The 22,922-nt window shown below is 43.3% G+C and overlaps 1 protein-coding gene and 1 long non-coding RNA gene across 5 annotated transcripts; both read right to left on the bottom strand.

Annotated features, from left to right (window-relative positions):
• Positions 1-11,636: 11,636 nt before the first annotated feature.
• On the bottom strand, positions 11,637-15,927 carry LOC127293638 (uncharacterized). 4 transcript variants are annotated; one of them, XR_007845992.2, is made up of 3 exons: positions 12,464-15,927; positions 12,064-12,144; positions 11,637-11,984 (listed from the first exon to the last, which is right to left on the bottom strand). It is a non-coding gene; the product is annotated as an uncharacterized lncRNA (long non-coding RNA). The 4 variants fall into 4 exon arrangements; XR_007846000.2 differs by having other exon boundaries at positions 11,637-12,144; positions 12,464-12,493; positions 12,799-15,927; XR_011755585.1 differs by lacking the exon at positions 12,064-12,144 and having other exon boundaries at positions 11,637-11,987; positions 12,464-12,493; positions 12,799-15,927.
• Positions 15,928-16,748: 821 nt separating this feature from the next.
• Positions 16,749-20,837, bottom strand: LOC127293628 (wall-associated receptor kinase-like 20). Its single transcript, XM_051323273.2, has 3 exons — positions 19,871-20,837; positions 19,722-19,784; positions 16,749-17,950 (listed from the first exon to the last, which is right to left on the bottom strand). The coding sequence occupies exons 1-3, from the start codon at positions 20,694-20,696 to the stop codon at positions 16,884-16,886; spliced, it is 1,956 nt and encodes a 651-aa protein (XP_051179233.1). The 5' UTR covers positions 20,697-20,837; the 3' UTR covers positions 16,749-16,883.
• Positions 20,838-22,922: the final 2,085 nt, after the last annotated feature.

The raw sequence follows: 22,922 nt of genomic DNA, 5'->3' as shown, positions 1-22,922 counted from the left end.
TGGGACTCCACCCCTAGGGTTGGCCGTCCATGCTAGGTGGAGTCCCTCCGGGACTCCGCCTTCCATAGTGATTTCTTCCGGACTTTTCTAGAACCATCTAGAACCTTCCATAAATGCACCGGATCATTTTCAAACTTATAAAATGACTTCCTATATATATGAATCTTATTCTCCGGACCATTCCGGAACTCCTCGTGATGTCCGGGATCCCATCCGAGACTCCGAACAAAACTTCGAACTCCATTCCATATTCAATATCTACTAATACGACATCAAACCTTAAGTGTGTCACCCTACGGCTCGCGAACTATGTAGACATGGTTGAGACCTCTCTCCGACCAATAACCAATAGCGGGATCTGGAGATCCATAATGGCTCCCACATATTCAACGATGACTTAGTGATCGAATAAACCATTCACATACGATACTGATTCCCTTTGTCACGCGATATTTTACTTGTCCGAGGTTTGATCATCGGTATCTCTATACCTTGTTCAACCTTGTCTCCTGAGAAGTACTCTTTACTCGTACCGTGGTATGTGGTCTCTTATGAACCATTCATATGCTTGCAAGCTAATATATACAACATTCCACCGAGAGGGCCTAGAGTATATCTATCCGTCATCGGGATGGACAAATCCCACTGTTGATCCATATGCCTCAACTCATACTTTCGGGATACTTAATCCCACCTTTATAACCACCCATTTACGCAGTGGCGTTTGATGTAATCAAAGTACCTTTCCGGTATAAGTGATTTACATGATCTCATGGTCGAAAGGACTAGGTAACTATGTATCGAAAGCTTATAGCAAATAACTTAATGACGTGATCTTATGCTACGCTTAATTGGGTGTGTACATTACATCATTCATATAATGACATAACCTTGTTATTAATAACATCCAATGTTCATGATCATGAAACTATGATCATTTATTAATCAACAAGCTAGTTATACAAGAGGCTTACAAGGGACTCATTGTTGTTTACATAACACACATGTATCAATGTTTCGGTTAATACAATTATAGCATGGTATATAAACATTTATCATAAACACAAAGATATATAATAACTAATTTTATTATTGCCTCTTGGGAATATCTCCAACAGTCTCCCACTTGCACTAGAGTCAATAATCTAGATTACATTGTAAGGTACCTAACACCCATGGCATTCTAGTGTTGGTCATGCTTTGCCCTAGGGAGAGCTTCAGTCAACGGATCTGCTACATTCAGATCAGTGTGTACTTTGCAAATCTTTACTTCTCCATCTTCGATGTATTCGCGAATCGAATGATAACGCAGCTTGATATGCTTCAGCCTCTTGTGTGACCTTGGTTCTTGTGCATTGGCGATGGCACCCATGTTGTCACAGTAGATGACTAGTGGGTCCAATGCACTAGGAACCACACCGAGCTCTACAATGAACCTCTTCATCCATACCGCTTCCGATGAAGCCTCTGAAGCCGCTATGTACTCCGATTATGTTGAAGACTTCGCCACCGTGCACTGCTTCGAGCTTGCCCAGCTTACTGCAGCACCATTCAATATAAACACGTACCCAAACTGAGACTTAGAGTCATCAGGATCAATGTTCCAACTTGCATCGGTGTAACTGGTTACAACGAGCTCTTGGTCACCTCCATAACAAAGAAACATATCCTTAGTTCTTTTCAAGTACTTCAGGATATTCTTGACCGTTGTCCAGTGTTCCATTCCTGGATCACTTTGATATCTTCTAGTCAAACTAACAGCATGTGTTATATCCGGTCTAGTACATAGCATGGCATACATGATAGAGCCTACTGCCGAGGCATAGGGGATCTGACTCATCCTTTCTCTTTCTTCTGCCGTAGCTGGACCTTGAGTCTTACTCAAGACCTTACCTGGTAACATAGGTAAGAACCCTTTCTTACTTTCATCCATTCTAAACTTCTTTAGAATCTTATCCAGGTATGTACTCTGTGAAAGCCCTATTAGGCGTCTTGATCTATCTCTATAAATCTTGATGCCTAATATGTACGATGCTTCACCAAGGTCATTCATTGAAAAACTATTATTCAAATAACCTTTTACACTGCTTAATAGTTCTATATCATTCCCAATCAATAATATCTCATCTACATATAATATCAGGAACGCTACAGAGCTCCCACTCACTTTCTTGTAAATACAGGCCTCTCCATGACACTGTATAAACCCGAAGTCTTTGATCACCTTATCAAAACGTCGGTTCCAACTTCTGGATGCTTGCCTCAGTCCATAAATTGAACGCTGAAGTTTGCACACCTTGTCAACATTTTTAGGATCGATAAAACCTTTGGGTTGTACCATATACAACTCTTCCTCAATGTCTCCATTAAGGAACGCTGTTTTGACATCCATCTGCCAAATCTCATAATCGAAAAATGCAGCTATTGCTAACAAAATCCTCACAGATTTTAGCTTTGCTACAGGTGAGAAAGTCTCATCATAGTCAACACCTTCAATTTGTCGGAAACCCTTTGCGACAAGTCGAGCTTTATAGACAGTAATATTACCATCATCATCTATTTTTCTTTTGAAGATCCATTTATTCTCGACAGCCTTGCGGCTATCAGGTAAGTCTACCAAATTCCACACTTTGTTATCATACATGGATCCCATTTCGGATTTCATGGCTTCTTGCCATTTGTTGGAATCTGGGCTCATCATCGCTTCTTCATACGTCGTAGGGTCTTCATCATTGCTGTCCACAATCATGACATTTAGACAAGGATCATACCAATCAGGAGTGGCACGTTCCCTTGTCGATCTGTGAGGTTCAGTAGCTATCTCATTCGAAGTTTCATGATCATTATCATTACTTCCTCTTTTACCGGTGCAGGCGGCACAGGAACAACTTCTGGTACTGCGCTACTCTGATCAACGAGAGAAGATTCAGTAATCTCGTCGAGTTCTACTTTTCTTCCAGTCACTTCTTTAGTGAGAAATTCTTTCTCAAGAAAGGTTCCGTTCTTAGCAACAAAGATTTTGCCTTCGGATCTGTGATAGAAAGTATACCCTATAGTTTCCTTAGGGTATCCTATGAAGACACATTTCTCCGCTTTGGGTTCTAGCTTGTCCGGTTGTAACTTTTTTACATAGGCTTCGCAACCCCAAACTTTAAAGAACGACAACTTAGGTTTCTTATTAAACCATAATTCATACGGTGTCGTTTCAACGGATTTAGATGGTGCCCTATTTAAAATGAATGCAGCTGTCTCTAATGCATAACTCCAAAATGATAACGGCAAATCAGTAAGAGACATCATAGAACGAACCATATCTAAGAGAGTTCGATTACGACGTTCGGACACACCGTTTTGTTGTGGTGTTCCCGACGGTGTCAGTTGTGAAAGTATTCCGTATTTCTTTAAATGCATGCTAAACTCATAACTCAGATATTCACCTCCGCGATCAGATCGTAGAAATTTAATCTTCTTGTTACGTTGATTTTCTACTTCACTTTGGAATTCCTTAAACTTCTCGAAAGTTTCGGATTTATGTTTCATTAAATAGATATACCCATATCTACTCAGATCATCTGTGAAGGTTAGAACATAACGATATCCACCGCGCGAGGCTACACTCATTGGTCCGCACACATCGGTATGTATGATTTCCAATAAGTCTGTAGCTCGCTCCATAATACCAGAGAATGGAGTCTTAGTCATTTTTCCCATTAGACATGCTTCGCATTTATCAAGTGACTCAAAGTCAAGTGATTCAAGTAATCCATTGGTATGGAGTTTCTTCATGCGTTTCACTCTAATATGACCAAGACGTGCCACATAAAAGTAGATTTATCATTCAATTTAATTCGCTTAGCATCAATGTTATGAATATGTGTATCACTACTATCGAGATCTAACAGAAATAAACCATTCTTTTCAGGTGCTCGACCATAAAAGATATTATTCATAAAAATAGAACAACCATTATTCTCATACTTGAATGAATAACCGTCTTGCATTAAACAAGATCCAGGTATAATTTTCATGCTCAACGCGGGTACAAACTAACAATTATTGAGGTTTAAAACTAATCCCGAAGGTAGATGTAGACGGAGTGTGCTAACAACGATCACATCGACTTTGGATCCATTTCCAACGCGCATCGTCACTTCATCCTTCAATAGTCTTCGTTTATTCTTTAGCTCCTGTTTCGAGTTACAAATATGAGCAACCGAACCAGTATCAAATACCCAGGTACTAGTACGAGAACCAGTAAGATAAACATCTATTACATGTATATCAGATATACCTTATTTCTTCTTCTTGACAAGGCCGCTCTTCAGATCAGCCAAATACTTGGAGCAATTACGCTTCCAGTGTCCCTTCTCCTTGCAGTAATAGCACTCAGCATCAGGCTTAGGGCCATTCTTAGGTTTCACAGGAGGCGTGGCAGCTTTCTTGCCACCCTTCTTGAATTTTCCTTTAGACTTGCCCTGTTTCTTGAAACTGGTGTTTTTGTTGACCATCAACACTTGGTGCTCTTTCTTGATCTCAATCTCAGCAGATTTTAGCATGGCGAAGAGTTCAGGTAACTCTTTATTCATGTTCTGCATATTGTAGTTCATCACAAAGTTCTTGTAACTAGGTAGCAGTGATTGAAGGACACGATTAATCCCCAGTCTGTTAGGAATCACTATTCCTAAGTCACTGAGTTTCTTCGTATGCGCCCGGTCATGGCGAGCATGTGCTCACTAACGGAGCTGCCTTCTTCCATCATGCAGCTGAAGAAGTGTTTCGATGCTTCATAGCATTCCACGGCCGCATGAGTTTCAAAGATAGCTTTCAGCTCATTTACTAACTCATGAGGATTGTGGTGCTCAAAACGTTTTTGAAGATCGGCTTCCAGACTGCATAGGATGGCACACTGAACTTGAGAGTGTCGAGTTTTCCGAGTCGTGTAAACATTCTTTACTTCATCGGTTTCAGTTTCTGCAGGAGGGTCACCTAGCGGTGCATCAAGCACATATTGTAGGTTTCCACCAGCGAGGAAAATCCTCACATGATGGAACCAGTCGATGAAGTTGCTACCGTTGCTTTTAAGCTTTTCTTTCTCTAGGAACTCGTTAAAATTGATTGGGGACGCCATAATCTACAACATATATTTGCAATAGTTTAGACTAATGTTTATGACAAATTGAGTTCAAATTTTAATTCAACAAAATTAAAAATCTAGGTGAACTCCCACTCAAAACAATATCCCTCGAATTGTCTTAGTGATCACACGAACCAAATCCACCACACCAAGTCCGATCATCACGAGACAAGATGTAACTTCAATGGCGAACACTCAAAATGTTCATCATATCAATCATATGATTCATGCTCTACCTTTCGGTATCACGTGTTCCGAGACCATGTCTGTACATGCTAGGCTCGTCAAGGCAACCTTAGTATCCGCATGTGCAAAACTGGCTTGCACCCGTTGTATGCACTTGTTGAATCTATCACACCCGATCATCACGAGATGCTTCGAAACGACAAGTCTTGGCAACGGTGCTACTAAGGATGAACACTTTATTATCTTGATATTTTAGTGAGAGGGATCATCTTATAGTGCTACCATCGCGATCTAAGCAAAATAAGATGCATAAAAAGGATTAACATCACATGCAATTCATATGTGATATGATATGGCCCCTTTGTCTTTGCGCCTTTGATCTTCATCTCCAAAGCACGGACATGATCTCCATCATCAACGGGCATGATCTCCATCATCGTCGGCGTAGCGTCAAGGTCAATGGCACCGTCTTCATGATTGTTCTCCCATGTAGCAACTATTACAACTTCTTTGAAATACTACTCAACATGAAATTTAAAGACAACCATAAGGCTCCTGCCGGTTGCCACAATACAATAATGATCATCTCATACATATTCATCATCACATTATGGCCATATCACATCACCAAACCCTGCAAAAATAAGTTAGACGTCTCTAATTTGGTTTGCATATTTTACGTGGTTTAGGGTTTTCGAGTGAGATCTAATCTACCTACGAACATGAACCACAACGGTGATACTAGTGTTGTAAATAAAAGAGTAAATTAAATCTTCACTATAGTAGAAGAGATAGACACCTGCAAAGCCACTTATGCAATACAAGTTGCATGTCGAGCGTGGAGCAAATCTCATGAACGCGGTCATGTAAAGTTAGCCCGAGCCGCTTCATCCCACTATGCCACAAAGATGCAAAGTACTCAAACTAAAGACAACATAAGCATCAACGCCCACAAAACAATTGTGTTCTACTCGTGCAACCATCTATGCATAGACACGGCTCTGATACCACTGTAGGGATTCGTAGCATAGAAAAACAAAAAATTTCCTACCGCGAGAACGCAATCTAAGCCAAGATGCAATCTAGAAGACGGGAGCAACGAGGGGATGAACGAGACTAACCCTTGAAGATTTCCAAAGCCTACAAGAGGAGGCTCTTGTTGCTGCGGTAGACGATCACTTGCCGCTTTCAAAAGCGCGTAGAAGATCTTGACGGTGCCACAATCGGGCAGCACCTCCGTACTCGGTCACACGTTCGGTGTTGATGAAGAAGACGTCCTTCTCCCCGTTCCAGCGGGCAGCGGAAGTAGTAGCTCCTCCTTGAATCCCGGCAGCACGACGGCGTGGTGGCGGTGTTGATGGAGATGTCCGGCGGAGCTTCGCTAAGCGTTTGCGGGAGAGGTGGAAGAGGTGGGGCGGCTAGGTTTTGGGAGAGGGGGTGGCCGGCCACTATGGGGGTGCGGCCAAGCTATGGGCTTGTAGTGGCCGTCCCCCTTCCCTTGCCCCTCATTATATAGGTGGAACCCCCAAGTGTTGGACTACAAGTCTTCGAATAAGACCCCAACCCAAAACCTTCCATGTGTAGGGAAACCTACCCAAGGTGGGATTCCCACTTGAGGTGGGACTCCCACCCTTCCATGAGGGGGGTGGCCGGCCACCCTTGGTGGAGTCCACCTGGGACTCCACCCCCTAGGGTTGGCCGGCCATGCTAGGTGGAGTCCCTCCGGGACTCCGCCTTCCATAGTGATATTTTCCGGACTTTTCTAGAACCTTCTAGAACCTTCCATAAATGCACCGGATCATTTTCAAACTTATAAAATGACTTCCTATATATGAATCTTATTCTCCGGACCATTCCTGAACTCCTCGTGATGTCCGGGATCCCATCCGAGACTCCGAACAAAACTTCGAACTCCATTCCATATTCAATATCTACTAATACGACATCAAACCTTAAGTGTGTCACCCTACGGTTCACGAACTATGTAGACATGGTTGAGACCTCTCTCCGACCAATAACCAATAGCGGGATCTGGAGATCCATAATGGCTCCCACATATTCAACGATGACTTAGTGATCGAATGAACCATTCACATACGATACCGATTCCCTTTGTCACGCGATATTTTACTTGTCCGAGGTTTGATCATCGCTATCTCTATACCTTGTTCAACCTCGTCTCTTGACAAGTACTCTTTACTTGTACCGTGGTATGTGGTCTCTTATGAACCATTCATATGCTTGCAAGCTAATATAGACGACATTCCTCCGAGAGGGCCCAGTGTATATCTATCCGTCATCGGGATGGACAAATCCCACTGTTGATCCATATGCCTCAACTCATACTTTCCGAATACTTAATCCCACCTTTATAACCACCCATTAACGTAGTGGCGTTTGATGTAGTCAAAGTACCTTTCCGGTATAAGTGATTTACATGATCTCATGGTCGAAAGGACTAGGTAACTATGTATCGAAAGCTTATAGCAAATAACTTAATGACGTGATCTTATGCTACACTTAATTGGGTGTGTCCATTACATCATTCATATAATGACATAACCTTGTTATTAATAACATCCAATGTTCATGATCATGAAACTATGATCATCTATTAATCAACAAGCTAGTTATACAAGAGGCTTACTAGGGACTCATTGTTGTTTACATAGCACACATGTATCAATGTTTCGGTTAATACAATTATAGCATGGTATATAAACATTTATCATAAACACAAAGATATATAATAACTACTTTTATTATTGCCTCTTGGGCATATCTCCAACAATTTCCAGTCCCCTGCTCCAGCTATTACGACGTGTCTCCATGGACCACTCACGCGAGCGTGCAAAAAGTTGAGGGTCATATTCAAGGGGTGGTTTCACATCTCTTGGATGGTGGTCTACCTATTCTTCAGTACGTTAATGATATGATTCTATTTGTAGAACACGATTGAGAAAGCAAGAAATAATAAGTTGATTTCATCAGCCTTCGAGAAGCTATGAGGCCTTATAATTAAATTCACAACAGTTAATTATTCTTTTTCATCTTGTCTTAAAATTAACATGCACCCAGTATGCTAATAGTTACAGGATAGGTCAGTTACCCATCAGTTGTAGGCATTTCAATTCATTATTTGGAGCCTTACTAATGTTGAATAGAAACACGTCGAGGGAAGACTCTAAAAAATTACTATCTATGGGTGGATGGTTGGTCCTCATTAAATCAATACTCTGGCAATATGGTACTGTATACGATTTTCTTCTTCTAGTTGCCCAAAGTAGTCTTGCACAGATTTGACTATTTTCGATCAAGATTCTGTTGCCAAAGAGATAGTAAGAAGAAGAAATATCGACTGGCTAAATGGAATGTTGTTTGCCATACAAAAGATCAAGGAGGACTTGGTATTCATGACCTTGAGATAAAAAAACGGAGCACTCTTTGGGAAATGGTTATTCAAGCTTCTAACTGAAGACGGGATTTAGCAAACCATCCTAAAGAGAAAGTATGTTGGCTCAAAGGCTTTGTTCCATGTTTATTGGAAACCTGGGGACTCGAACTTCTGGGCTGCCCTTATGGTGACAACATAGTTCTTCTTTCCATACGGGTCTTTCTCTAGCAAGGATGCATCTCAGATAAGGTTCTGGTAAGATACCTGGCTTGGTAATGCCACTCTTCACGAATAATATCTTGCAATATACAATATTGTGCGTCACAAATCGAATGCTTTAGCAAAGGTGATGGAAACTTCACCTCTGAATATGTCGTTCAGACAAGATCTTGTTGGTCCAAGGCTAGCATTCTGGAATGCTTATGAATAAGGTCCAATTAACACGTAGGACTGATGAGTTTTGTTGGAATCTACATGAGTGTCGAAAATTCTCTATGGATCCATGTATAATGATTTGATCATGCTTGACGTGCTAGTTGGTAATATTTTTTTTTGAAAAATGAAGATACCACTGAAAATTTAAGGTTTTTGCGTGATATCTTCGTAGAGGGGTAATTCTCAGATTAGGATAACCTTGCAAAATGTAATTGGCATGGAGAGTAAAAGAGTTTATCTTTTATCATCATGACGAGACTATTAAACACTTATTCGTCTAGTGCCAATTTGCTAGATCTATATGGCCAGTCATGCAAATACGTTCTACCATATACCATTCATGTAGTGTTGCTAATATATTTCGCAACTAGATAAATGGAATGGATCATAGGTTTAAAATACTTATTAGGGTGTGAGCGTTTGCTATTATTTGGTCGCTCTAGCTATGTAGAAATAATAAGGTGTTTAATATAAAAAATATTCTCTCTTGTCGGTTATCTATCGGTACACTGCTTTGCTTAGTTTATTGTCGACTGGCTAAATCGTCTAGTGCCAATTTGCTAGATCCATATGGCCAGTCATGCAAATAGGTTCTACCATATACCATCCATGTAGTGTTGCTAATATATTTCGCAACTGGATAAATGGAATGGATCATAGGTTTAAAATACTTATTAGGGTAGGAGCGTTTACTATTATTTGGTCGCTCTAGCTATGAAGAAATATCAACTGGCTAAATGGAATGTTGTTTGCCATCCAAAAGATCAAGGAGGACTTGGTATTCATGACCTTGAGATAAAAAACGGAGCACTCTTTGGGAAATGGTTATTCAAGCTTCTAACTGAAGATGGGATTTGGAAAACATCCTAAAGAGAAAGTATGTCGGCTCAAATGCTTTGTTCCATGTTTATTGGAAACCTGGGCACTCAGACTTCTGGGTTGGCCTTATGGTGACAACATAGTTCTTCTTTCTATACGGATCTTTCCCTATCAAGGATGAATCTCAGATAAGGTTCTGGTAAGATACGTGGCTTGGTAATGCCACTCTTCACGAACAATATCTTGCAATATACAATAGTGTGCATCACAAATCGAATACTTTAGCAAATGTGATGGAAACTTCACCTCTGAATATGACGTTCAGACAAGATCTTGTTGGTCCAAGGCTAGCATTCTGGAATGTTTATGAATACTAGGACAAATGCCCGTGCGTTGCAACGGGATAAAATCAACACTGTAGAGGCACCAAGCGCACCTTGTGGCAGCCGCCGCCGATCCATCCCGCTCGTGTCAGACGATGCCAAGCAGTCACACCACCAGGACGGATCATGAGGGCTCGTAACCTCGCTTGCCCGGCATTGATATGGATGGCGTAGCAAGAGATGCACTACCTCGATCGGGATGGATCGTCGAGGATTTTGTGTGCCACCGATCCATCCCGATCGTGTCAGACGATGCCAAGCAGTCACACCACCAGGACAGATCATGAGGGCTCGTAACCTCGCTTGCCCGGCGTTGATGTGGATGGCGTAGCAAGAGATGCACTACCTCGATCGGTATGGATCGTCGAGGATGTTGTGTACCGCCGATCCATCGCGATTGTGTGAGACGATGCCAAGAAGTCACACCACCAGGACGGATCATGAGGGCTCGTAACCTCGCTTGCCCGGCGTTGATGTGGATGGCGTAGCCAGAGATGCACTATCTCGATCGGGATGGATCGTCGAGGATGTTGTGTGTTTATCCTAACCCAAACATGTCACCATGAGAGAAAATTATTCCATCGGTGAACATGCAAAGAATTCCGGAAAACCACCATGTTGTCCCTTTCTCTCAATAACCAAAGATTAACCCGCTCATAACATGGATTTATTTTCAGGTCAAGTTCTCCACTGTTTTAGCTTAGAACATGGGCTAATGCAAAAGCTTAGAACATGGGCTAATGCAACATCAAAAGATAGAACATAAAACTACTCAATTATTGGATGCAATCTGAGAAAACTCTCACATCCTACAGTAAATGGGAGCACAATCATTCATATGTATGTGATGCTGCTTATGTGCCAAATCATAAATTACATGGCAGAGGGTAGGTTTTTGACGAGAAGACCAATGCCACAATTAATTTAAATTAAATCCATACACAGAAATATAAGTGATAAACATTGGATCTTAGCTTAGATCTATGTGTTTTAGAATTTTACCATTTTCACTAAGCTAAACATTGCGTAACTTGGCACATTTTTTGTGTGGCTAAGTTGTACATTAAATTTGAACTACTCCCGATGTTACATGGAAAAATGGGAACATTTGTTGTTGGTGGTCACCTTTTTCGGCAACCGAAATGAAATGGCATGTCAAGACAGCAGTACTTACTGAAATATATGTTCGAAATTTCTTTATGAAAACTGAGAGAACACATGTAGATGATCTACTTGGCAACATAAATAACACAGAGCACATAAACTAAACAGAAACATTGTGCATCAACACTAACATGTACACAAAATTTCCAGTCTCCCGTACATTTATAAGCTTCTACGATTTATAAAATGGCTTATAAAAAACCATAAAACGGCTTACAAAAATATTCATAAAACGGTAAGTCCGTCGGACAAACAAGTGCTTGAAACTGAGACGCGGCATGCCGAGCTTGATGCTCCAATGGATGGACAAGTTATTGCCTCTACTTACAAATGGAGCAGCATTATAGTATCTTCCTCAAAAAGGTCCTTAACCCCTTGACCTAGAATAGAATCTAATTTGTTATCACCTACAAATCCTTCTCATATATTCCATATTCCATGATGAAGATGTTTGACTGACCTTGCTTTCCTGCTAGAATAAATTTAAAAACATGATCAATAGCCCAAAAGTGATATCCCGAGAGAGATAAATGCATTAGAAATCAAACCTATATTTTAGTCTACACACTACAGCACGCAGAGGCTAGAACCCATTGCTGTTGCTGTCATATCATGCCCAACATTGTAAACTGGCATAGAAAGTAAACATAAATTTAAGTAGTAATGGACAAGAAACATGGAGGTAGAAAGAGCAGCTTAAAGAAGATGTGTCTTTGCTTTGGTTATACAGATTCACCCATATACTAAGTATATGAATGTGTGATATACTCATCACGGCATTGGTTGTGAAATGTGCATCTAAGAAAATACAAGATTGCCACCTCCTCAACTATAAACTGAAATGGAAATAAACATGCACATGCACTGAAACTATTCGATAAAGCAGTTCATTATCTTTCTAATTTCTATGATAAATATTTGTGTTTCCAGGTTTATAGAAGTACTGACCAGTTGTATCATGATAACTCCATGAAGCGCCTGCAATCCAGGTTCGATAAAATTATCAGAGCGGTTCATTATCTTTCTAATTTCTACGATAAATATTTGTGTTACTAATAACTCCATGAAGTGTCTGTAATCAAGGAAAGATCTTTGACAACAAATTCAATGCCCCAGTCTATGAGCAACTCTGTTCATTCTGGAAAAGTCATACCTTGAAGAATCACCCCATTATACAGAAAGGGTATAGCTGTAGCTAGGTAGTGTACAACTTATATAAACCATACATAAGAAGAGAAAATTGATACATTAAAGCTGCAAATTAGACTGTGAATTTAGCGTACCTCTTGGCATTTGCAAGGAATAGCACGCAGGACATTTCGGAGAAAGTAGCCACACTCATATCCTGTAAGAACAAATTTGTATAAGCATAAAAATCTACCGATACACTATAAGAATCTGCAACAGAAAGCAACAAGCCATCAAGACTAAATTACTTGATAAGATTCTCTATGCAGAAATGCTCCTGTCTGATAAAATTTACAAGAAAAGTTATTTAGCTCCCTCATAGAAAAAATACATCAATAAGAAAATAATATGTACATTGGCTCTATGTGAAATGTATGCACAATAGTATTGTACATTGATATCATCAGCAAAAGAGAATCATGACAACAAACTGTGACAATTAAAATGCCATGCTATGGTCTAGAATCTGGTGTGTCCGCATCCTGCACGCCGCCGATAAGTATGTTGCACGCAAATAGATTGCACAGTATAGTATCCCCCATCCTCTTTGACAGTATTGGAGAAAGAAAAAGGACCACACTTACAGAAATATCGGATGCTCAAGTGTACATATGCATCTCTGGATCATTATCAATCGGTAAAACCACGCATTACCTACACTGGAATCAACTGAATCCGCCATGAGCAGCAAACAATAAACCTATAGGTACGATCCCCGCGATTCATATAGACCTTATCGAGCCTAAAAATTGAGTATCTATCCAAATCAGGTTCAGCGCAAAGGACGGCTCGAGCTCTGCATACAATACCTGAAACTACGTATATTTACAAATGTAAAAAAGATTTGTGTCTTGGGAAGTGGACAGTTAAACTGCAGTTCCTTTGTATAAAGTGGAAGAATATTTCTTTTCCAACGCTGGTCAGTGATCGACATAATCCAGTTGCACCATGATAAGAAAAGAAGAAATAGCAACGTTAGTCTTACACATTATTGGTACCAAAAGCTTCCAAACATTTTAGTAACACAGCTAGTTTTGCTAGAACTTCTGAGAAAATGGGATTTTGGACAGAGGCAAACATTTTTTTTTCTAACTTGGGGAATGAGGCAAACTGATGGAATAAAGTGTACTATATGTTAGTGTGAATATCCTAGCATCTGTATGATAATTACTTTGGGCAAACATGAGGTTATAGAAAAGACAGAACATCTTCTTTTGCAAGGCATAATACATTTGGATTGTCTTGCAGCTAGTGATTCAATTCTTATCTGATTTCTATTCATACAGGTAATGATCTGAATCTTGTTTACAAAATGAAACAATCCTTACATGCACAATGCTTGCATCAGTATAATCGTATCAAATGATCACAATATTTGGCAGCTCAAATTCTTTTCACAAGTTGCCAAGTAAGAAACACACAAAAAAACTACCTGAAGCAGTAACACATGAGTTGCCCATAGCTCAGGCTCCTGCTCTCTCCTACAATGCTCGTGAGTTGCCCATAGCTCATGCTCCTACTCTCTCCTAGACATTTTGCGCTAGAGTTATCCCGCAGACACACACAATAGTTGATGTTTCTCCGTTTAAACCAAAACACACAAAACACAGTGGGTCAGCTTATTCCATTTTTTTACTCAAAAGTTGATTTACCACAACACCAAATGTAGTTCAAGTTTCATGAGTTCAAAATTAAATGCATGGTTTCTTTGAGTTAAAATTACTACATACAGGAATTTATACTGCAGATGTAGTGCTATAAATTAAACTCTTAATGTTGCCACCAGAGAGGAATATCTTTCCTCACATGCAGGAAAAGAGTTCACAATCCGATGAATGGATCGATCTAGAGGGAGAGACTGTAGTAGCATTGTCCACCTCTAATATAGGTTGTTGCCTAATCCATTTCTGAAGCATCCCAGGCTCATACTGTCAATAATTTAACTTGCAGAATATTCTTGTCCACTACATAGAATTCAAAATTGTGCATTTAGTTCTTACACATGCCAGTCAGGATACTTCCAGGTTGCCCTTCAGGAGTTTTTAATGACTTTTGTTTGGACTACAGAAGATAGACAACAGTAACTACTAAAAGGAGTAAGCAAAAAAAGATGGCCGGGTTAGAAAGCACATATTAACAGGATTTCCATTCATGCAAAAGAATGGTCATAAAACTATGTCAGTAACAGAAAACACAAGAACAAAGATTGAATACAGAGTATATATAGTGTAAACAAATATGCTACTGCGGCAGATAAATGGTGAAGAATGCAAAGGCGAAATAATTCAATACATAAACTGAAGTCTGGAAGACGTTTGTGCAAATTTGGCTGCAATAATAAACACAATATTACCTCGAGGGTGGCTTGGTTCCAGCAGGAGTTCATTCACCAGGAACTTTCATGTACTTGTCAAATTTATCAAACATATTAACCTGTAAATACTTGTCAAAGCAGTGTGTTATGCACCGGACATCTTGGCAATATCACAAACACTTAGCCTGCAGGGAGGCGAAGTAGTCATGCATGTAGAAATTAGAAAGGGAGGCAAACATGGGAAGGAGCAGGAGAGCACGATGCTAGAGAGGAAGAGGGCGTAAGTGGCAGGCAATTCCGCGCGTGGAGCGCAACGGCTAAATCCAGACTACCGAAGTATGCGAGCATGGCGTTGTTGTGGCGGCGTCGTGGTGCTGCAGGGCAGTCCGTGCGTGGAGCTCGAGGACGACGGCCGCGGCGTCCAGGCCCGCAGGGTGAGGGCCGGGGCGACGCCATCCAGGCCGACATGGGTCGATGCAGTGCAGTCCGCTCATGGAGCTCGAAGGCGGCTGCGGCCAAGCCTGTAAGGCGGGGAGCGACGCCATCCAAGACAGCATGGAGGATGTGCGGACACGTTCAGGGCTTCGAGGTGTGCGGGGGTGTTGGGGAGGGGAGGACGACGATGGGGGTGGTGGCGTCGTTGGGGGAGGTAGGTGGCCGGTGGACTGGAGGTCCTCCAAGCTCCGCGGGAGCGGGAGGCGGCGGAGGGTGATCGGCGGCAGGAGCTGCGCTCGGGGCGTAGAATTCGGCAGGGCGAGGAGCGAGGGTTTCGGGTGCCAGGTTTCCGTTCCACTCGAGGTAGTTGGGCTTTGGCCCAGTTAGGCCCACGCGGGATTGACGACGAAGAGTTGACGACGAAGAGGTGACGTATTGGCAGAATAAGGAACCAGTTCCTTCTTTTTAAGTAGTGTAGAAGGTCCAATTAACACATAGGACTGACGAGTTTTGCTGGAATCTACACGAGTGTCAAAAATTCTCTATGGGATCCATGTATAATGATTTGATCCTGCTTGACATGCTAGTTGGTAATAATATCTTTTTTGAAAAATGAAGATACCATTAAAAATTTAAGGTTTTTGCGTGATATCTTCGTAGAGGGTTAATTCTCTGTAAGGACAACCTTGCAAAATGTAATTGGCGTGGAGAGTAAAAAAGTGTATCTTAAGTGTCTTATTCTTCTAGTGCCAATTTGCTAGATCCATATGGCCAGTCATGCAAATAGGTTCTACCATATACCATCCATGTAGTGTTGCTAATATATTTAGGAACTGGATAAATGGAATAGATCATAGGTTTAAAATACTTATTAGGGTGGGAGTGTTTGCTATTATTTGGTCGCTCTAGCTATGTAGAAATAATAAGGTTTTTAATATAAAAATTATTCTCTCTTGCCGGTTATCTATCGGTGCACTGCTTTGCTTCGTTCATGGTCGTCTCTCCAGCGTGTAGAGAATTACGACCTATCTATGATGGTGTCTAAGCGGTTGGAGGACACCGTGAGAGATTTTTGTCCCAACATGAGTGGCAGCGTAATATGTGGATTGAACCTCCACCATCCTAGGTATTCATACTGATTCTGAGTTGATCACATGTATTACTGCTTTTATAATTTTTATATTCCGTATCGTTGGTGCGGGTGTGTGCACCTGAGACCAGGTGTAATGTTTAAATCTTTTAAGTAGAAAAAAACCAAGAGGAAACGATACGTTCATTCCTCAAACACGTTGACGCTTGAAGTGTTAAAGGTTTTTTACCTTCTGGTGCAATGCACGGTACTTTTGCTTTTTGCTAGTATCAGATCTAAAGAACATTAGGTTAACCCAATATAGGAAAAGATACAGTGTTGTAGCATAACAAAAGCTGCATTCATAGATCATCGACAACGGCGGCCCCAGCCTCAATGTTGATGATGTACTCGATCTCATCGACGACCTCTTTCATGGACGGCCGGCTCTGCCGCCGCTCCTCGAGGCAACCGAGCGCCAGGAACCCAAGCGCCTTCATCGTGTCGAGCTCCAGCTGCGTGGCACAATTCTTCATCGCCGGGTCCGTCACATCCAAGAGTCGCTCCTCATCCGCTGCCCGCTGCACATGCACGGCGAGGTTGACATCGTCCTCGCCACGGGCAAAGTCGATGGCGCGCTTGGACGTGAGCAGCTCCAGCAGCACCACGCCGAAGCTGTACACATCGCTCTTGTCGGTGAGCTGGTAGTTCCGGTAATACTCCGGGTCAAGGTACCCCAGAGTCCCTTGAGCGCAGGTCGAGACGTGGCTCAGCCCCGGCTCCGCCAGCCGGGAAAGCCCAAAGTCGGAGACCTTGCCGTCGAGCTGTTGGTCGAGGAGGATGTTGCTCGACTTGATGTCCCGGTGGTAGATGGGCGGCGAGGCGGAGAAGTGCAGGTAGGAGATGCCCTCCGCCGTCTGGCGAGCGATGGCCAGGCGCCGCCGCCACGGGAGCGGCGGCTGGCTCATGCCGCCGTACAGGTGGTCTGCGAGCGTGCCGTTGGGGATGTACTCGTAGACCATGAGCGGCTGCTCGAGGTCGACGCAGCAGCCCAGGAGGCGAACGAGGCTGCGGTGGTTGACCTGCGACAGCACGCGCACCTCGTTCAGGATCTGGTCCGTGGACTTGGTGTTGCCGAGCTTGGCGCACTTGACGGCCACCAGGGTGCCGTCCGCGAGCACGCCCTTGTAGACTTCGCCGTAGCCGCCGACGCCGAGGAGGTTGACCCGGGAGAAGCTGGCCGTGGCACGGTTCAGCTCTCGGCTGGAGAAGTTCTTGGCCGTGCGGCCGCTCAAATTGCTGGCGTTCAGGATCTCCTGGCGCTCCTTGGCCAGTGTCTCCCGGGCTACTCGGATGCGCCGCTGCCGCCGATACAGAAAAAGCCCTGCCGCAGTTACTAGCAGGGCACCGCCCAAGCCGCACACTATCCCTGCAGTTTACAAATTCACTCGTGAGTTCTTCGATCGGATCCAATGATTTAACTCATTTCAGATTCCAGTTTTCTAAATTTTGTGCGGTCGGAGATTGGACATTTTGGTCGATCGAGTCTCAGAAGGCTGCCATGTATCCTAGTTCCCAATTTTGTTCCAACAGAGAGTCAATTCTGAATTATGAAACCTGCGCTATATGGCAGCCGCCATGACCGTTACTCAGAAGAACTCGACGGCGGACGGTAGGCCACCCGTTAACCACAACTGGCAGCATATGTCGTCCACCGGAAAATCTGACCGCCCCGGCCGACAGCCATTACACATCGGTGTACAGTTCTGTTGATGGAAGATATCATAGAAATATATATTTTGATGTACGACTGAACTGAAAGTCTGAAACTAGTCAATGCTCCACTTTCTAAGAAAGCCACCAATGTGGACCTAGGTCATCGATGCTGATGTAAACCAACTTCTTCTAGCGAATAAGGATGACCTGTCGTGTCAAGGGAAACGGCTGGCCAACATTCTGCTCTATCCGAATCCAGTGTTACACCCTTTAGAAAAAAAAATATCCAAATCTGGTGCTATTCCTGAATTCCTTAGTGGAAGTCGAGCACAGTTCACAAGTAACAACACAATACGATACATATCTTGCACAACAATTTCCATCATTATATAACATTGTACACCATAAAAATGTTTTTTGTGGCCAATGTTCTTGCTCAAAACCAACTGAAGGGTTTTGACGGGTAGGAAATGGAACGATTGGTTACATTTATGTCAGAGACTTATGATAATCCAGCTTTCTGATGAACCTGGTAAATTTATGTGGAAACTATCTCATACCACTATGTTTACTGTCAAATCTATATATGTATCTTGACTTGATAAATGATGACATAAGATTCTTACGTAAGTACCTTTTAATGTTGAAAATACCGCTTAAGATTAAGATTTATGTGGTTCCTGAGCAACAAAATTTTGCTAACAAAAAACAATTTGACAAAGAGGAAGTGGAACAGATGTAAAAAGATGTTGTTTTTGTGATTATGATGAGACGGTTGAACATTTGTTTCTCTCATGCCCTCTCATGCCATTTTGCTCGTTTAATATGGTGGATGATCTTCTTCACCTATAATATACCACCTCCAACCAATATCACGAATATGTTGGGGAAGTGGTTGAATAGGATTGACAAGATGACTAAAGCTAGAATTCACATTGGTGTTTCGGTTTTATGTTGGTCTATATGAACATGTAGAAACGACATGATCTTTAACGGAATAATGTGTACACATTTTTTGCAGGTTATTCGGTTGGCTATGCATTGGATCCTCATATGGTCCAACTTTCTCTTGGAGGATCAACGGAAGCATATGGCTATCGACTGCAACCGGCTGTTGGAGGTTGCACACAATTTTTACTACCTAGTGATTGGATGGGGTTGCACTAGTAGAGTCCTAAATGCATGATCTTTTCATGCTATTTTTATTTAGATGGTTACATACATATCTCAACCCTCTGTCATCCATGATTGTAAAGTACCAAATCTTGGAACTTTGCAATAAAAAATTGTGTGCATCATGATGCAAATTAAGGCTGCGGCCAAGCTCCCCATTTCGGAAGAAAAAAAAGTAACACAGTTTACAACTCCTACTTTTTTTTTTGTTTGCGGGCATTTTACTACTCCTACTTCAGACATTCATCTAAGCAGGTGAAATTAGAGACAGTGGATTTGCGAGTAACGATAAGAGTAATGAAGGTAGTCACCTGCGATGAGAGGCGCATGATTGGACCCCTTACAGTCTCCGGCGCGCTGGCAATCAGAAAGATCTGCTCGAGACAAGGCACACAAATGAAAATCGAAACCAATCCAAGTTCAGTTGAGCAGTAGCATTGCCAACGGTTAACCAACATACTCTGCAGGCACACGCCGGCGAGGGGGTTCCAAACGAGCCCGGGTATGCAGAAGCAGCGCTTCAGCGCACTAGCGCCGGCGCCGGCACCGAGCGGGTCGGCAGAGCAAGTGGCGTTGCCCCCGTCCTCGCAATCGGCCTGCGTTCGGCAGAGCGGCTCCCTCGGCGTCGCCCACTGCAGCTCCAGGCCGAGGCGGTCACCCCACGTGGCCGGCGCCGCCGCGGGGTCGAGCCCCACGAAGCTGCTGTACGCGCTGCAGAGCTGCGGCGACACGCGGATCCTGTGCGACGTCGACGAGCCGCCCGCCACGAAGGTGCAGCAGAGCGGCAGCGGCGAGCAGGGCGAGCCCGTGGCGTTGGCGTAGACGTGGCAGAGCGAGCTGGACGAGCAGTTGAGCGGCGACTGCAGCAGCGCGGCCGTGCAGTTCAGCAGCATGATGGTGTTCGACGAGCTCACGTTGAACGGCAGCGACGGGTCGAGCTGCACGCCGCCGCCGCCCGGCGCTCCCACCGACACGCAGCTGTCCTTGGACACCAGCGGCGCCGGGGAGACCACGAGCCGCTGCGCCGCCGGGGAGATGAAGGCGATCGGGTAGGAAGTGCCGTTGAGCGCGTCGAAGAAGAGCGTGGATGTGTTGGCCACGCACCGGACCTTGTACGCCGGGTCGCCGCACCCGTCCGCCGTGCTGAGCGGGTACGGCACCGATGTCGAGCCGCACGGGGTGCAAAGCCGGGCATGGCCGCCCAGCGGCAGCAGCATGACAATGGAGATGGCAACCTGGAAAAGGAAGAAGAGGAGACGACCACCCACAAACGGTGTGCTCGCCATTGCTTCAAGCTTTGGTGACTCTGTGCCGTTGCCGTATGGGGACGTTGCCGGTTTGCGAACGATTTAGCTGCGGTAGAGTTGAATTGCACACAAGAAAATGTTTGACTCGCTTCCTTGGTAGCCGCCCTGACTTTCAGAAATCCAGTTTGCCTTGTAGGTGTAGATGCATATATTGCTGGAAAAATATATTTAAAAATTTCTAAAAACAATTTTGTGATGTATTTCCACACATTCTATGCATGCAAACAAAGTCGCGAAAAAATATTGTTTTTTGTGGCATGTGCAAAAAACACAATTTTTGGTGTTTTTTAATAGGTTACATATAATGATTTTTTTCTGCTAAACTTTTCTGAGCTAACATAGGATGTCCGGATGCACACCTTGGTGGCTATAGTGCTCACTAACGCCTGTCCCCATCAGGCACATTTTCTGTTAAGTCGACCTACAAGGCCCTATTTAGAGGGCCATGCTTTAGTTGGACGTCCCATTTTGTCGAAAGCACCTATCCCTCTTAAGATAAAGATTTTTGTGTGGCAGCTACTTTGGGACCGCCTCCCTTCGGGGGTGGAGGTAGCCAAGCGAAACGGGTCGGGTAATGGCTTATATCCGTTGTGTCCAGTCCCGGAGGACACGCTGCATATCATGTTTACCTGCCCGGTGGCATGATTTCTTTGGAGATTTTTACATGAGGCGCTAGGGCCTGGGTGGCAGGCCTTAGACCTCGGAGAGTTCTTAGAGGTGCAAGCGAATCGTACTGGGAATAGGAGACGCCTATTCTGGTTACTGTTTGTGGCTATGACTTACATCTTATGGAATGTGCGTAATAAGATGGTGACCGAGCGTATGTTTCTGCGACGAGCCTCTAAATCCATCATCATATTTTTCGATTTTTTGCAGCAGTGGTACCCGCCTTGTAGATAGCGGAACAAGGACTAGCTAGACGACATGTTGGGGGATCTTCTAGTGACGGCTCATCGTTTATCTATGCCTTCTAGTGGTTGATGTGCCCTAGGCCCTGGGGATGTATCACTTGTTTTATCTTTCGGGCATGTGTTGTTGTGGCTCCAGCAAACGTTTTACCTTTTCTTGCTCTCGTTGTATGTGAACTTTGGATGGATGTGGTTGTTTTTTATAAAGCGGGACAAAAGCATATTTCGAGGAGTAGGATCTCTCTAACCGATAGCTTCCTATGGTACATATTGCATAGAAAGATCAGGCGTACGATCACATAAATAAACAGGAAGTCAGGAACCCATCAACCATAGTTTCGTCCAGAATGGTGCGGTCACCACTGCCAAGGTGGAAATTGGCCCGACACATTCAACAGGGCCTTGACCTTGGGATCCAAAAGAAGTGGCAAGCCCATCAACCATAGTTTCGTCCAGAATGGTGCGGTCACCACTGCCAAGGTGGAAATTGGCCCGACACATTCAGCAGGGCCTTGACCTTGGGATCCAAAAGAAGTGGCAAGCCCATCAACCATAATTTCGTCCAGAATGGTGCGGTCACCACTGCCAAGGTGGAAATTGGCCTGACACATTCAACAGGGTCTTGACCTTGGGACCCAAAAGAAGTGGCAAGCCCCGCCAAGGTTTAGCAGGTTCAACCCAGGACAGTCAAAGCCAGCCCATGCCAAGGGCAACGCAAAAGTCACCTAATTTTCTACTGTCTAAATTCATGTCCTGATTTGCTTGATTTCTTCTTGCTGAGATTGGCGCACGATTGAGAAAATTAAGATTCGACCATACAGTTAACATGGAGAAAGATGATTCCATAAAGAAATAAAATATTATTCTCAAAATTTAACTCCTGAGCGTTAGAGTTTTGTCACCCAGCGTGACCCATTGCCAGCCGTCAAATATGGAAATCAATGACATATCTTAAAGTTCCCAGCTCAGCGCGCTATGTGCCACACTGGCGGAGCATCATGTTGATAAACCTGGGTCATGCCTAGGCTTCCCTTGAAATATTGCCTTAGAATGAGACTGAATTGGCCCGCTAAGAAGAAATGCCCACTTTATGTGCTAAATTAGTCAACTCTTTATTATTTTTGCTAAATTGGCCCCTCCTTGATATCGCTACACCTAAAACCCTACATGTTAGTTATTTCCGGAGGGAAAAAATGTTTCATGGACTCTTTGGTTTGCCGAGTGTGGAAAACATAAAAGTAGAAATAAAAAGAGGAATAGAATACCATATCATATTAAATCTTCCAGTGATGAAAAC

This window comes from Lolium perenne, chromosome 1 (genome assembly GCF_019359855.2).
Source record: "Lolium perenne isolate Kyuss_39 chromosome 1, Kyuss_2.0, whole genome shotgun sequence".
NCBI classification, from domain to species: domain Eukaryota; kingdom Viridiplantae; phylum Streptophyta; class Magnoliopsida; order Poales; family Poaceae; genus Lolium; species Lolium perenne.
Note: the sequence above shows the minus strand (reverse complement) of the source record. Positions and strands in the feature narration are given on the sequence as shown.